Raw genomic sequence first — 17,309 nt, forward strand, 5'->3', positions numbered from 1 at the left:
AAGCATCCCACCACAACGACACAAGCCTCTTACATACATCCCCACGAACATCAGACGATGGGACACAATGGGAGGCTGGCCGAGGCAGGAGGACTGCAGCCTTGGCTGCAGCATCCGCAGCCTCATTCCCAGGCACTCCTACATGTCCGGGAACCCACAGAAAGCTGACAGGAGAACCATTAGCAGCGAAAGAATGGAGGGACTGCTGTATCCGTTGAATCAAGGGATGGACCGGATAGGGAGCTCCAAGGCTCTGAAGAGCACTGAGTGAGTCAGAGCAGAGTATGTACGATGAATGGCGGTGGCGGCGGGCATACTGAACGGCTTGATCGAGAGCAAAAAGCTCGGCCATAAAGCTGGAACATTGGTCGAGGAGCCGATATTTAAAGGTGGCGGCCCCGACGACAAAGGCACAGCCAACACCATCGTCAGTTTTGGAGCCATCGGTGTAAATAAAGGTGTGACCGGCAAGTCGAGCACGAAGTTCGACAAACCATGAGCAATACACTGCAGCCGGAGTACCCTCCTTCGGGAGTGAGCTGAGGTCGAGAGAAATATGAACCAGAGCCTGGAGCCAAGGTGGTGTCGGGCTCTCACCCTCTCTGAAGGTGGTAGGGAGGGCAAAATCCAATTGTCGAAGCAGGCGACGGAAGCGGACTCCGGGGGGCAGCAGGGCAGAGACATACAACCCGTACTGACGGTCGAGAGAATCAGCGAAGAAGGACTGGTAAGCGGGGTGGTCGGGCATAGACAACAGCCGGCAGGCATACCGACACAGCAGTACGTTGCGCCGGAAGGTCAATGGTAACTCGGCAGCTTCAGCATAAAGACTCTCGACAGGACTAGTGTAGAAGGCTCCAGTCGCAAGATGTATCCCCCGATGGTGGATGGAGTTGAGCCGGCGTAAGAGGGATGGCCGAGCGGACGAGTAGACGAAGCTCCCATAATCCAGCTTTGATCGGACTATGGACCGATACAAGTGAAGCAGGACAGTGTGATCCGCTCCCCAAGATGAACCGCTAAGCACTCTGAGGACATTAAGGGAATGTGTACAACGGGCCGCCAAATAAGAGACATGTGGAGACCAACACAGTTTCCTGTCCAACGTGAGCCCTAGAAACTTAGTTGTTTCCACGAATGGGGGAACAATGGGACCGAGATGTAAGGATGGCGGAAGGAACGCTTTATATCGCCAAAAGTTGATACAAACCGTCTTCTCTTCAGAGAACCGGAAGCCATTTGCCACGCTCCATGAGTAGAGGCTGTCTAGACAACGCTGAAGGCAGCGCTCCAGGAGACATGTTCTCTGGGCACTGCAGTAGATCGCGAAGTCATCGACAAAGAGAGAGCCGGAGACATTAGGTGGAATGCAATCCATAATTGGATTGATCGCTATGGCAAAAAGGGCTACGCTCAAGACGGAGCCCTGAGGCACTCCGTTCTCCTGGAGGAAGACGTCGGACAATACGGAACCCACACGTACCCTAAACTTTCGATCCGTTAAAAAGGAATCAATAAAAAGGGGAAGGCGACCGCGTAGGCCCCACCTGTGGATAGTGCGGAGGTTACCTCCTCTCCAACAGGTATCATAAGCCTTCTCCAAGTCGAAGAACATGGCTACCGTTTGGCGCCTTCGCAAAAAGTTGTTCATGATGAATGTCGACAAGGTCACAAGGTGGTCAACAGCGGAGCGGCGGCGACGAAAGCCGCATTGGACGTTATTAAGTAGCCGTTGAGATTCAAGAATCCAGACTAACCGAGCATTATCCATGCGCTCCATCACCTTACAGACACAGCTTGTAAGAGAAATGGGGCGGTAACTAGAAGGAAGGTGTCTATCCTTCCCGGGTTTGGGTATAGGAACAACGACGGCATCACGCCAACACATGGGGACCTGACCTTCGGTCCAGATGCGATTGTAGGTACAAAGAAGGAAGCTTTTGCCTGCCGGAGAAAGGTGTGCCAGCATCTGAACGTGCATGGCATCTGGACCCGGAGCAGAGGACCGGGACAGTGCAAGCGCACGTTCGAGTTCCCGCATAGTAAAGGGGGCATTATAAGTTTCCAGATTCAGCGAGTGGAAGGAAGGTCGCCGAGCCTCTTCTGCCTCTTTCCTGGGAAGGAAGGCAGGGTGGTAATGGGCGGAGCCTGAAACCTCCGCGAAAAACCGGCCAAAGGCGTTGGAGACAGCCACAGGACCATCAAGGACCTCATTACCTGAGGTCAGGCCAGGTACCGAAGAGTTGGCCTTAATGCCCGACAGCCGGCGCAGGCCACCCCAAACGACAGAAGAGGGAGTAAAATTGTTAAAGGAGCTGGTGAAAGAGGCCCAACAAGCTTTTTTGCTTTCTTTGATGACTCTATGGCATTGCGCTCGGAGTCTTTTGTATTCGATACAATTCGCCAACGTAGGACGGCGGCGAAAGGTGCGTAAAGCACGTCGTCGAGCACAGATAGCGTCCCTACAAGCCTCGTTCCACCAGGGGACGGAAACACGACGTGAAGAAGAGGTAGTACGAGGAATGGAACGTTCGGCAGCATTGATGGTAACAGCCGTGAGGAATTCGACCTGACTGTCACAACTGGGAAAATTGTGGTCCAGAAAGGTCGCCAGGGAGGAGTAAAGTCCCCAGTCAGCTTTCGGTATGTTCCAGCTCGAAGGACGTGGGGATGGGGTGTGGTGCAGGAGACGAACGACACAGGGGAAGTGGTCGCTCGAATAGGTGTCAGAAAGGACATACCACTCGAACCGACGGGCAAGAGTGGTAGAACAGATCGAGAGGTCCAAGTGGGAGTAGGTATGAGTAGAGTCTGAGAGGAAAGTCGGGGCGCCAGTATTGAGGCAGACGAGATTGAGATGGTCGAAGACACCCGCCAAGAGGGAGCCTCTCTGAAAGGATGCAGGAGAGCCCCAAAGGGGATGATGGGGATTGAAGTCGCCAAACAATAAAAACGGCAGGGGAGGCGGAACGATCAGGTGCATCATGTCAGCCCGACTAACAGACGACGGTGGAGTGTAGATGGTACAAACTGAAAAAGTAAAAGCAGAAAGAGTAATGCGGACAGCTATTGCTTGGAGTGGGGTGGTCAATGGGATGGGATGCTAATAGACATCGTCCCGAACGAGCAACATGACCCCACCATGAGCTGGGATACCGTCCACAGGGGTGAGGTCATACCGCTCCGAGGTATAGTGGGTAAAGGCAATACGGTCAGTCGGGTGCAACTTGGTTTCCTGGAGACCAAGGATGAGCGGACAGTGCAGGCAGAGGAGTAGTTGTAATTCCTCCCGATTAGACCGAATACCTCTTATGTTCCAATGAAACAACGCCATCGCTAGTCAAAACGTTGGGGGAACGAGACGAGGGAAGAGCTGGTCACCTCGACGGCCGCGGAGGGGGAGGTTGCGAGGGAACAATGCTACAACCGACATGAGGCGGATCCGGTTCCATCGACTCGTCGCCAGCTGCGTCCGCTGTCCCTGGGTGTGTAGGAGGGGCAACATCATTTGCCGACGAGAGGCCAGCTGAGTGCCTGGCAGCAGAGCGTCCCGGCGAAACTGAGACGGCCGGGAGCAGCGACTCACGGATGGAGCGTCAGACGAAACGCGCCGGGGTGGAGAGGGGGATAGAGACTTCTTCATTGAGGCCTTCTTGGAAGGCCAAGGAGGCACAGGGGTGGTGGGCTGGACTCTAAGAAAGTCCTCACTTGCGGGGTTCGTTTTGGAACGCCGGACCTCGGAAGCTGGGGTCCGGAACGTTTCCCCGATGGATGCCTGAGAAGAGGATCGCTTCACAGGTGGCGGGGGGAGAGGAGGAAGAAGGGTGGCCCCTGGGGCAGAGGGGGCGGGGGCCACGGGGGAGGAGGATTTGGAAGGGAGGGATTTGGGATGCGGAGGCAGAGCCCCCTGGTGGGCAGAGGAGGCGGAGGGGGGACTGGATAGGGGTGAGGATACCGCGGAAGGAGTGGACACAACTGAGGCAAACGAAGTGGTCAACAGCACGGGATGGAGGCGGTCATACTTCTTCCTGGCCTCAGAATAAGAGAGCCGATCCAAAGTATTGAATTCCTGTATCTTCTTCTCCTTCTGATACGCGGGGCAGTCTGAGGATCTAGGAGAGTGGAGGCCAGGGCAATTAATGCACCGAGGTGGTGGGGTGCACGTATGTTCCTCACGAAGAGGACGTCCGCAACCGCCACAAAGGGGCTCAGCCTCACACCGTGACGACATGTGCCCAAAGCGCAAACACCGAAAACAGCGCATAGGAGGCGGCGTAAGGTCGCACGTCGCTCCAGTAGCACATCACCTTTACCTTCTCTGGGAGAACGTCCACCTCGAAGGCGAGGATAAAAGCCCCAGTGTCGATGCGATGGTCTTTGGGGCCGCGTTGGACTTGCTGGACGAAATGCACGCCTCGGCGCTCCAGGTTGGCCCTGAGCTCCTCATCAGATTGTAGCAGGAGGTCACGATGAAAATAACCCCCTGCGTCCGATTTAGTGCCAGATGCAGGACAATGGACACGGTCACACGCCTGGAGCGCTGCTGACTGTGTGGCGGAGGTGGTCTTGATAAGAACGGACCCCGAACGCATCTTGCTGAGAGCCTCAATTTCCCCGAAGATGTTCTCAATGTGCTGAACAAAGAACATGGGCTTGGAGGTGGCGAACGTCCCTCCATCGGTTCGAGAACAGACCAAATAGCGGGGGAAGTACTTCGCCCCAAGCCGGCGGGCCTGTCCCTCCTCCCAGGGAGTGGCCAAGGGGGAAAGGGCAGGAGAACCAGAACTAGAAACGGTACCTCTTCTTTTGAAAGACTCGGCCGCAGAGCGACCTGATACGTGTTGACGTTTCATCTGCGAAATGTCCGCCCCGATACCACCCACTCTGACCAGGGGCTCTCCCCACGAGCGCCACCCAGCCTCAGCAAGGGCCACCTGGCAGGATGACCGTTGCCGGGAGTCCTGATGCCCCAAGGAGACGGGCATCTACCCCTTGGCCGACGTGGGGAGGGTGCAGCTCAGCTCAGGTATCGGCAGTACGATCCCTGTGTTGTCAGGGGGCTACAACCTAGAGGGTACATGACGACCCCACCACAACAGGCTGGCTACCGTGCTGGATTTCTGGTGCCATGGAAAGTCCATCATGATCGCTGGGGCAGATGGAGATGCACTATGGGCGTAACTTGTACAGCCTATCAGGCGTTTAGGCCCAATCTGAGGAATAGTGGGTATGGTTACAACGCCGGTGCAATGCTGAGTGCACTTAGGACCAGTGGTACACCACGTAAGGTGTCCTTCCCCAAAAGGCTCGTACTTATGTAGAATTTTGAAAAATGGAGGTCAAACCCCAAGGGCGACCATTACATGGAAGGCTGAAACGGTTGAAACTCCTTTTAGTCGCCTCTTACGACAGCCAGGAATACCTCGGGCCTATTCTTACCCCGGACCCGCAGGGGGTGAGACGAGCTTGATAGTTGGCTCTAAGTTGCATTAGTTGTGAGATGCACTGTGGAACCTCCCCCATATATCACTATGGTCTCTACAAGGACTTTCGTCTTCTCTATGCGATGGCAGCCCACCAACACGACGATCGGCTGCCTGCTCATACAGGGCATCATTGTTCTACGAGTCAGTCACGAAAATGTTGTTGCGATAAATCCCATCAACTTCCATACCAGGTTCTCGAGCTAAGCCAAAAATGTAAATGGTAAATGTTCTGTGACGACTGTATGGGTGGCAGTGGGGTCATAATCACAAACGTGTCACAGGAGCTAGGAGGCACTAAGTCTGTATACGCAATGAAGGAACATTGGATCTGGTAGTGGATGTTCTTGACCTTTAAGGACAGCAGGCAATTCCACACAAGGCTGTTCCTGGCTCGAGCAAACTATGAGGTGTCCTCCTAGGTAATATCTCTTTGTGAAAGATTTGACGCATCTGTGACAAATGTCTTGTACCAAAATGTTTTGATAAATCAGGAGCGACATTCTTTTGATTCACAAGCAGTGTTGCTTCCCAATATTTAATAGTTGCAAGAAATCTACATGTTTGGGGCGCCAAGGGAGCAAATTTTGAAAAGTAGAGTGGTCCAACTACTTTATGCTTTACTACCTTTTTTTGCAATGTGTGTTCATGGTCATCTTCTGGCTTTCTATTAACTCCAAGTCCGTAAATATAAACCGAATGTTAAGTGTCACGAATTTTGAAATGTTGGGGTTGGTTTGTTTGGGGGAGGAGACTAGACAGCGAGGTCATCGGTTTCATCGGAGTAGGGAAGGTAGTCGGCCATGACCTTTCAGAGGAACCATCCCGGCATCGTCGTCGTAAATTCGAGTCCAGTGTGCATTTGAAATGTCATGGAGTTTTATTAAGAACGAAATGGCTTAGAAATTATAATAGCCATGGCCATTAGACATATTTTAATTATTACAAAGGACTGCATTTGTTGGGTAATTTCTATTGCCAGCCAAAAGTGACCTTGGAAAGTAATATTCATCCCTCTCATCTTGAGTCTGGGCATTAATGTGTCCGTTTTCTTTTACTGGCAATATCTTTCAGAAGGAGGATGAAACTGGACCTCACCTCCTTGAAGTAGATCAGAGATATATAAGCATGTACCGAGGTGTACATGGCTGAATGCATTACCTAACCCCCCTTCCTGAACGCTGAAAACAGTGATTGAGTATGACTCTTGATACACTTCCAAACTCGCCTGCTATTTGGCAGCCATTTCTCACCCAAATTTGGTTGATGGTCTTCTCTTCAGCATCACTACTGTCCTCTGTAGGGTGCTCGAGCAGAGTTCAGAACTGTGTTACACTTCATGGAAGTATACCACATGTAGTTACCATTTAAGAGAGCATCCTTTCCACAATGGCTTCACAAGCATTGTGGGAAGTTGCAGGGTATTAGCAGTCCACATTCGAGTTATCAATGAACCTTTGTGAAATTCTGTCCCAGAAGTGATAGCAACCATAATATTTAAATGCAGTTGCAGGGCGTATTTGGTAATTGTTACAGGGTGGGCAGGGGTATAACTGTTGCTACATACAGAATAATGTCGAAGCCAGGTCCAATGCAGTGTAGGTCAATGATAGGGAATGCGACAGTCCAGGGTACAGCTGCATTGTCGAACGAGTTGGTATCACCAGTTAGTACCACGATGATGATGGACCTGGCGGTAGTGGTGTTTGTGGGCACAGTTTCCGTTTGTTTTGTTTTAGGGAAGAAAAACACCTAGGATTATATGCGCCCATGTCAGAACTGTAAAACACGAAGACGAAAAAGGTGTTAAAAACGACTAAACGTTAAGCCCAATCAACGGAAGGAAAGACAGCTAAAAACATGGACTTCGAGAAAGGTCCACAAAATACGCCCTAGAGACAAAGGAGGTCCTGAACTAAATTTCTGAACTGAAGATTAAATTTTCTTCTCCATATATCTACGACAGAAAAAAAAACGCGGTTGCCAACCCGTAAGTCGTTCGCTAAAACGGCCGATAGCTCAGACGGCAAATATAAATGAGAATGCTGGCAGTTTAAAAAAAAAAAGGGCATTCTATCAGGAAATGTTGAACCGTCAAAGGTTTAGGGCAATCAGCACAGTAGTGGGATCCCCACTTAATTTGCGATGGCTAAAAATATAGTGCCCAATACGCAACTTACAGAAGATGATCTCTTTCTGGCGAGAAAGCCGAGAGGAAGTCCAAGCTGCTGGGGCATGTTTAATTCCCCATGACCAGTGGAGATGCTAAAGTGACACCAACTGCAGACAGACAGCAACGCCAGAGGGCGGTAAGAATTTGCACAACGACCTGCAAAGAACTGATGATTGGTGCAGGCTCTGGCAGTTGAACATAAATGAATGTAACATGTTGCGCATACATAGGAAAAAAATCCACTGCTGTACAACTACACTATTGATGACAAACAGCACGAGACAGCATCTGCCGTAAAATAACTAGTCGTAACTATCCAGAGGGACGTTAAGTGGAATGACCATATAAAAAAAGACATGGGGAAAAAAAGCAGACACCAGACTCCGTTTCACCCGAAGAATCTTAATGAAATATAACGGATCCCCGAAAGAGGTGACTTATAAGCCGCTTCTTCTCCCGATTCCTGAGTATTGTTCATCTATCTGGGATCCCTATCAGGTAGGAATGATAGAGGAGATAGCGAAGATCCAACGAAGAGCGGCACGTTTCGTCACCTGATCGTTTAAATAGCGAGGGTGCATTGCAGAGATGCTAAACAAACTCCACCGGCAGATGTTAGAAGAGAGGCGTTGTGAATCACGGATAGAGTTACTATTTAAATTTCGGGACAGCACTTTTCAGGACAAGTCAGACAACATTTCACTGCCCCCACATCCATGTCTCGTATGGATTATGAGGAGAAAATTCGAGAAATTACAACCATACACTATTCGCGAGTGGAACAGGGCTGTATGGATCAGATAGTGGTACAGAAAGTACCCTCCACCGCACACCATTACATGGCTTATGGAGTATGATATAGATAAAAGATCATATGAGGAACTGGAAGAACTAGCAGGCCAAGGAATGAGGACTGAAGCTGTGGCACAACAGCGTCGGCACCTCGTTTCCCATCAGACCGATGTACCCAGGGACCCACATAAACATCATAGTGGCTCCATCAAGTGAAACCATTCCTGGACTCATTGCACTAAGGGATGGATGGTGTACAGCACATAGAGACTCTGTAGGGCACAGAGGATAGGAGCACATGACGTTATTCAAAAGCCTACATCGCTGCATGTACTGATACTGGCTGAAGAGCTCTATTGTAAATACTGTGCAGTGTTCCAGAAGCCGATACTGAAAAACGTCAGCGCCAGTGACGACGGCACACTCGACACAAAGGCCAGTCTGAGAACCATCAGTATACTTAAAGGTACCAAGGCGAAGTTCTGTGACGAGAAACTTTTGAGAATATAGAGGGTCTGGAGTAGTGTCCTACTTTTGAGAGTAGAGGGAGTCTGGAGTAGTGTCCTTTGGAAGAGAATGAACTACGAGTTGAACACGGGCAACTGCACAAAGCCAAGGCGATGAATACTTAACACCCACTGGGAAAGTAGCAAGTGGCATGAAGTTATGTTGACGGAGCAATAGCCAAAACAGACTCAAGGAGCCAACAGAAGAGAGATGTGTCCCTTACTGGCGACCAAAGGAGTCACCGAAGAAGGTGGCATAGGATGGATGGCCGCGCCATGGCAGACAAACGGCAGGCGTATTTTCCGGGGAGAAAGTCACGGCGGTATGACACAGGTAGTTCAGTTGCTTCGGCAAACCATCTCAGTCTGGCTAGTGGAAAAAGTGCCACTGGCGAAGCGGGTGCCACGGTGGTGGATAGTACTGAGACAGTGTAAGAGAGACGGACATGGAGATTCATGAACGAAACACCTGTAGTCTAGTTCCAAACGTACAAAGAACCCCTACAAACAGGGGGGTGATCCGTTCCGCCAAGAAACTACCACTGCAGATGAGACTTTCAGCGGCAAAACTATTTTGTACAGATCGCCATATTGCACTGACCGTTCAACCACGCAAAAGTGGTCTACAGATCGTCAAATACATCCCACATACTCACTGCGCCACAGTGCAGCAGCAGCGGAGGAAGCTGCCGCTGTAAACGCGGCCCATGACTGCAGCCGCGGAAGGGCTAGTCAGCCAGAGAGAGGCCAGCCGGCCGTGGACGAGGACCGCAGTGGTAGCAGTCCGAATGCTATCAACATCCCCAGCACAAACACTCGTTATGTTGAATCTTTTCAAATTCCTGCAGAGTGTACATGCGACACACACACACACACACACACACACACACACACACACACACACACACACTCCTGAAGGCGACTCAACGCAAACTGGGTTTTAGTCCACTATTCACCCAACGAGGTGGAGCCGCAAGCCAAATCGTCGATCGTCGTAATCCGGAAGCTTTCTCGGACTCTGAACTGGTGTACAAAGGCTGGGTCGGTTCCCCTCAGCACAAAGGCGTTACTGTTTCTGGCCCCTACCTGCTTGCCTGCTATACCCATCTCCAGACTCTGGTATTACAGGACCATAGTTTTCCAGAATATCATACCATTTTCACGATAATTCTCCACATCAAGCACAGCAGTATTCTACCGATCGCTTGCACGCAACAATTCCGAAGATATGGACTGGAAATTTTCTCTCTAGAAACCTGACACTTTAGCAAGGTGGAGCATACTGTAAGCAACTGAGTAACTTTAGACATATCCCGTCTGCAAATACCGTTACATGAGAACTCAAAAAAATAGAGGAAACTGATGTTTCCACTCCCGAATACCGATGTTGCTGAGCTAACAGATTCCAAATCATCCTTATAATTTACAAAGTCAACTAAGATGTTCCTCACATCTAAAGAAGCAGCAAACGGGTCTTCCACCCGTCTTTCACCTGCTAGATGCACACAACACAATCGATGTTTTCTCAACAAAATAAAGATAGGTAATATGCAGAAGCAGTTACCGGACAATTACATGGGAGTGAATAATGGTCCGGCGCAAATACACGTCCATATAAAATAATCCAATTTCCACGAAGAAACATGTGATCACGAAGGCTGCCCAACATGTACAGGGTATTAGTTCGCTATTTAGCCGTCTAGAGGGCGATACGGACAGGTCAACTACATTCCTGTACCCCAACCGGTCTCTCACTCTGGACGGCTCCTGCTGTCTGCTGGACATGTGAGTAATTCCCGCCACAGGCCACGCACCCCCGCACAGAATCATCCCAGGAAACCGACCACACACTCGTACGTATCTCATCAATATATTTAGAATTAAATATTACGATTATGGTCTCAATACGACAACATTCGACCATGAGCGAAGTATCAGAAATACCCCTTCTGACGGCTGTGGCTATGGAAATAGAAATATCTGTACCACTGATGACTTTACGTACTTCTCCAAGTAAAAAATAAATAAAATCTTCCATTCCCTTTGTGGCTTACAAATCCATACCTTCCCTTACGACAGGTCATATTCATTTTCTTTGCGCGCGGGCACGCGCGCACTCTCTTTATAAGCCTGATGCTCAAAGTTCACCTATCATGCATTCCCTGCTACTACGTACAGGGCGTTTATAAGTAAATATTGGGGTTTTAACGCTTTAAAATATTTACTATATTTAACTTACGGTTATAAATGATATGTCAAATGAAAGAGCAACTCAAACAGTTGTGTTTGGCACCAGTGTGCATGCGCAGCGCGCAATGCTTCCGCTGCAATCCGCTAGACGAGCGCTGGATGTGTGCTGCATGACAAGTTCTTGGTATAACTGAGTTGCTCTTTCATTTGGCATATCATTTATAACTAAGTTTAATATAATAACTATTATAAAGCGTTAAAACCCCAATATTCATTGATAAATACCCTGTACAATACTCTGTCAGTTAACTGATTGCTTCCGACACAAAATAATGCTGACCGAAAATCAGCGATGAGTGGACATGTATCATAAGTCGTTCTTGTGAGTGGTACCATTGTGTCTTAGAAGGAGAGATTTTCAAATGCTTCAAATGGCTCTGAGCACTCTGGGACTTAACATCTGTGGTCATCAGTCCCCTAGAACTTAGAACTACTTAAACCTAACTAACCTAAGGACATCACACACATCCATGCCCGAGGCAGGATTCGAACCTGCGACCGTAGCAGTCGCGCGGTTCCGGACTGAAAGGAGAGATGTAAGCCGCCAGATGTTAATAACACTTTCGCAACGACTATGTTACTGTCACAAGGGGTTCTACAGGTGCGCACAAGCATCGGTAATGATATCTGTGTTAAAAACTATACAAGCCTTATAAATCGAGGTATGGCATTACCTCCGAATAATGTGGTTTTTCCAGACAAACACCGCAACACTGAATATAGACGGTGATTGCCAGAGTGTATATTATCAGACCAACAGTGTGGTTACACGTCGCCGATTGGTTTAAGCTCTTAATAAAAACGCCGATTTTTGAAAGCGATTCAGCTAAGGAACGACGTATGAACCCGATATTTGCTGATCGCCCATGCAGCCAGTATTTGTAACGCATTCTGTCTCATTGCCACGTCAGGGTTTCTGCGATATATCCACTGGGTTATAGCGTTGGTTGACTGCGAAGGACCACAAACAGTAGATGGTGTGCTGATTGTGTACACTAGCTTTTCAGATCACTAGTGCTACGTTTTCCGGTAGAAATGCTGTCCATGAATTGGAGTCAAGTCATTCGATTCAATCACATTCCTACGTTGCATCCTATGGACGAGTCTTTTAATCATATTTCTGGCACTTTCATATCTCGAAACGAGTCACCTTTTCGAACCTGCTCCAGTAAAATTTTAGATTGTCCCTATGCATCCTGCAACTGTCCCATCAGACTCTGCACTGCCACCCTGCAGCTTTGTGCATGTGATCGTTCCAATTTAAGTCAGAACTGAGCAGAAGTTGGAGAGAGCTATATCTACAACATTCTGCTGCCCATGTACAAACAGGCTAAGCTGAGTTAGTGCAACAGCATTGTGTTTTGACCTTTTGATGGGGATGGGAATATGTTGTATAAAAGATAGAATGGGAACTGGGAGAAGGACGAGGATTTTGCTACTGTATTGTGGTGCGTCTCCAAACTACATACAGGTGCTGCACTCTGAAGCAAATCCGTGTACCTCAGGGTCCTTTCACGCCTATCACCCCAGCATTTTATCATCGTTGTTCTGTACCACCCAACAGAGAAAAATTAGGGACTGTAAAACCTCTGCTAACTTCATCCGATTAAGAACTCGATAAGAGTTTTACCACATCTCTCTTCCCATATATCGGAAACAAATACCATCTGCGTGATGCCATCGAGTGCACGTGGTGATCCTATAAAAAACACAGGTATTGATCCACAGACCAGTGTGAAGTGTCAACGCCCGTACTATAGGAGGATAACCATATCCCACAGACTACCCCGTCAGTCGCAAGAGAGGCTTCTTGTGTCGTCGTTTGAAACGTTCTTTTTCCACTGTAACCGGCTTTGTACACTGCCATACATTCTGTTTTTACTGCCACAAGTTCGAGGTCAGTGTCAGTTTCTAAACTGACGTTAACATGTTCTGATTCGTTGTCTCTCACAGAAAACTAGACATCGCTTGGTGTAAGTCATGTTGTTACTACTGAAGACAGTCACAAAGTAAGAAAACTGGTAGAGTTTCACAGTGTTGTGGAGCCTTTCCAAACTGCTGTCCCAAGGTGACTGACAACCTCTACATTTAAACTCATCTGTCACAGTGATGGGATAGCTGGTGATACTGTGTTCCGTTTCGATTGATTCCTCATGTTGCAGTTATGTATGTGATCACTGTTTCGGTGCTAGCTGCCGCCCCTCCACCAAGACTCTTGCTCCATCTCAAACAAGGGACATCAGTCAATCAATATATGGCAATCAACAGTTTACCGGTGGACGGGTGGGATGGAAAAGACACCGTCGATGCACTGGAATAATAGGCATCACAGATAGTGTGAACAATTTTACAGTCATCTAGACACCTACCAATTTTGGGACAGTATGCTTCGCAGTTTCAGTATCACTGCTAAACCTCCCCTTCTGTACTTTCCAGGTACCATTGCGAATGTAGATAGATGACTGCAGTACCTCATTCTTTTGTTAATTCTCGAACATATACATCATCTATGTATACCAGACAGCGATCTACATATTTTCTAGCACTTTGAGCATAGTTTCTAATTTACGATCTGTCTCTATGCGGATGGGTGTCACAGGGCATTCTCGCAATCTTAGAATAAAGTTTGAAAGATCCCTCGCACTATCTTCGACTAACCCATCCTGCAGCACCGTTACTGATTAAACCTGCAAATAACCAGGGGTAGAACAGTACATCCCGCATCTTGTGGATCAATGGAGCTTGCAAAGTCCGCACCCATCCAAGTGCTAAGATTTCTCTAGATTCTCCCTATGTCGAGGTGGCTAGCACCCCTTATAGATATATAGTAGTAGATTTGAAAGTGTTGTGATGTAATAGACGGTTAAGAAGAACAAGAACCGGGCCGTTATTATGCATGGTCAAGCTGCAGACAGATGGAGTTTGAAGCATTTTACGTAAATCAACTTCGCTATCAATTCTGAAGTATTGTCCTAGTGTCTGTGGTCAGTACCAGGAGGTTAATCGTTTGAGAGAACGAACACATGCACTCCTATGGCTACACGGTTCTGCACTTTAAGTAGGTTATAATGTTAGATCGCTAGAGTTTCCGACCTATCAGTTGTGTGGAATGAAGCACTGTTAATATTCTAATGTAAGAAATATATTTCCTGCACATGGCACACCTGCAGGTTTCTCTACAATTAACTATGGTGACAAACTGTAAAATGGAAACACTACTTCCTTAAAACATCAGCTCTGTGTGATATACGCACAGTCTAGCTTTCCATAGTCGTTTAGCGTCCTGTGTTCACATCCGATCATGGTTCCGAAATTATACTATGCTCGCATCAGTCCTGTGTAGAATGATCATTAATAATGGAGAATACCTCTTACAAGGAAACAGATAAACGCATAGCAACGGTGTCTGACATATGAAATTACACGTCATGCCGCCACTAACTCTGTAAACAGGACATTCGTGAAGCAGATGGTTAAAGGATTGCAGCGCCTTACGAACACTTGTTGCTAACTTGTAATCATTTTTGTCACGAAATTGAAGTCTCGATTTTTCACTCAAGATGCGACAAGGGAATGGAGTGTCATGTAAATCTTCGTATGTGTATAGGGAAGTGTCGAAACAGAGTGGTCACGTTTCATCATAGATGAGATGGAAGTCCTCTGGTGACAGACAGGTTTGCTGTTTACGATCGCAAGTAGGCAGTGCTCTACGTCACACAACTGATGCATCCTGACAGAACAACGGAAAAAAATGATCAACCGACCTGCAGCAGCATCTCTACCCCCCCCCCCCCCCTCTAGAATGCATCATCAGTCAGCCATTGAATCATACCTCGTTACAGCTCCATCTCAATCACCCATCCACTTTGTTATCCCTTAAAGCAGATGCATGTAAGTTTAGAGGCAGATGGTGTTTTCTTGGAAAGCGTCAAATACAGTGGTCAGCTCGGGTGTATTACTGTTACTTCAGTATACATACATTAGAAAGAAGGAGGAAAAGAAGGAGGGAGAGGAAGAGGGAGAGGAAGAGGAAAAGAGGAAAAGAAGGAGGAAAAGAGGAAAAGAAGGAGGAAAAGAGGAAAAGAAGGAGGGAGAGGAAGAGGGAGAGGAAGAGGAAAAGAGGAAAAGAAGGAGGAAAAGAGGAAAAGAAGGAGGAAAAGAGGAAAAGAAGGAGGAAAAGAGGAAAAGAAGGAGGAAAAGAGGAAAAGAAGGAGGAAAAGAGGAAAAGAAGGAGGAAAAGAGGAAAAGAAGGAGGAAAAGAGGAAAAGAAGGAGGAAAAGAGGAAAAGAAGGAGGAAAAGAGGAAAAGAAGGAGGAAAAGAGGAAAAGAAGGAGGAAAAGAGGAAAAGAAGGAGGAAAAGAGGAAAAGAAGGAGGAAAAGAAGGAGGAAAAGAGGAAAAGAAGGAGGAAAAGAGGAAGAGGAAGAGGAAGAGGAAGAGGAAGAGGAAGAGGAAGAGGAAGAGGAAGAGGAAGAGGAAGAGGAAGAGGAAGAGGAAGAGGAAGAGATGATTCAACGGAGAGCAACGCGCTTCGTTACAGGATCATTTAGTAATCGCGAAAGCGTTACAGAGATGATAGATAAACTGCAGTGGAAGACGGGTTTTCTTGTAGTTTCGAGAACAAACCTTCACCGAGGAGTCAAGCAGTATATTGCTCCATCCTACGTATATCTCGCGAAGAGACCACGAGGATAAAATAAGAGAGATTAGAGCCCACACAGAGGCATACCGACGATCTTTCTTTCCACGAACTATACGAGACTGGAATAGAAGGGACAACCGATAGAGGTACTCAGGGTACCCACCGCCAGACGCTGTCAGGTGGCTTGCGGAGCATGGATGTAGATGTAGATGCAACCAGGCTATATCACCACAAGCGACTGTACCACCACACCATACCGTTGTATTAAATCGTGTCCTGCGCCAGACACCATCATTTGAGCATCCTGCACAGAACTACCTACCACCAGACACACACGTACCGCGAAGACAGATCGGAAGAAAACCACAGGCACCGTATTTAGTAGTTTCAGCACGAGGTCGGTCGGTCGTCCACAGCGGAGCGGCCGGCCAATGAACACGAGTCAACCGCCCGCCCCCCTTCCGCACGCACACACACTGGCCTGATGCCAGCATCTTCCACGGACAGCGGTCGCTCTCTGAACAGGTGTACATCGTGTACACAGGCAGGGCTGGTTTCCCTGGCACAAAGAGGTCCGCTGACGGTACTGTTTCAGATCTGGCCGGCTTGCTGCTGTGGTTTCTGAACGAGTTGCGTGCGATCATCTCCGAACTCTCGGATTACAAGAACATTTAATTTCTGAACACTGTCGATGAGAAATGGTTCGTCAATCCCGAATTAATTCACCCATCTCGAAACCGGTATCAGCTGAAACATACGATTTTACACAAAAAAGAAAAAACTACGTACTTGTGACACTTTTGTGCTGAAACCATCGAGAAGCATACGATAAATTTCCGGAATGTCATGTATTTTCACGAAGTTTGCAAGAGTATACCATTTATGCGACTGTTCTCGATACCGACCACATAGCACTTTGCTACAGATCGCTTGCACAGTGTAATACCGAAGATAGAGAGTGGAAATTATATTTGTAGAAACCGTAACATAACAAAGGTAGTTATGTGGGACGCGCTGCAAACCACTGAGTAACTAGAAACTTACCCCATCTGCGAAGATCTTTACATGTAAACTCTAAACTGGAGTAAACTGGTAGTTCCACTCTTATTTTTTAACGAATACCTATGTCAGTGATTTAACAGATTCCAGATCATCTTTGAACTTTACGAAGTCAACTAAGGTTTTAATACTTGTGACTAGAGAACCAGCACATGTGTCTTCCACCAGTTTCTCACCATCTAGATGCACACAACAAACATAGCTATGTTGTCTCAACCAAATGGCATTACAAGCAGTCAGCCGGTCAGTTTACAAATGGTAGGCATAATTATCCGGCGCAAACACTCGCTCATGTTGAATCTTGTCAAATTTACAGGGAGAACATTCGCAACACGTGCGATCACGAAGGCTGGCCAACACCAAGAGGCGATGCTGACAAGATTCACCGTGCGCAGGTCAGCATCGC

General features: G+C 48.0%; 1 protein-coding gene across 1 annotated transcript in view; it reads left to right on the forward strand.

Moving 5' to 3' along the window:
* The window catches only part of LOC124612585 (protein PXR1-like), a 48,578-nt gene extending 32,866 nt beyond the window's left edge, over positions 1 to 15,712 (forward strand). The window contains exon 3 of the mRNA XM_047140870.1: positions 15,175 to 15,712. Within this exon, the coding sequence (XP_046996826.1) occupies positions 15,175 to 15,712 (538 nt within the window). The remainder of the gene's footprint in view (positions 1 to 15,174) is intronic.
* Positions 15,713 to 17,309: the final 1,597 nt, after the last annotated feature.

Source organism: Schistocerca americana, chromosome 4 (assembly GCF_021461395.2).
Source record: "Schistocerca americana isolate TAMUIC-IGC-003095 chromosome 4, iqSchAmer2.1, whole genome shotgun sequence".
In the NCBI taxonomy this organism is placed as follows: domain Eukaryota; kingdom Metazoa; phylum Arthropoda; class Insecta; order Orthoptera; family Acrididae; genus Schistocerca; species Schistocerca americana.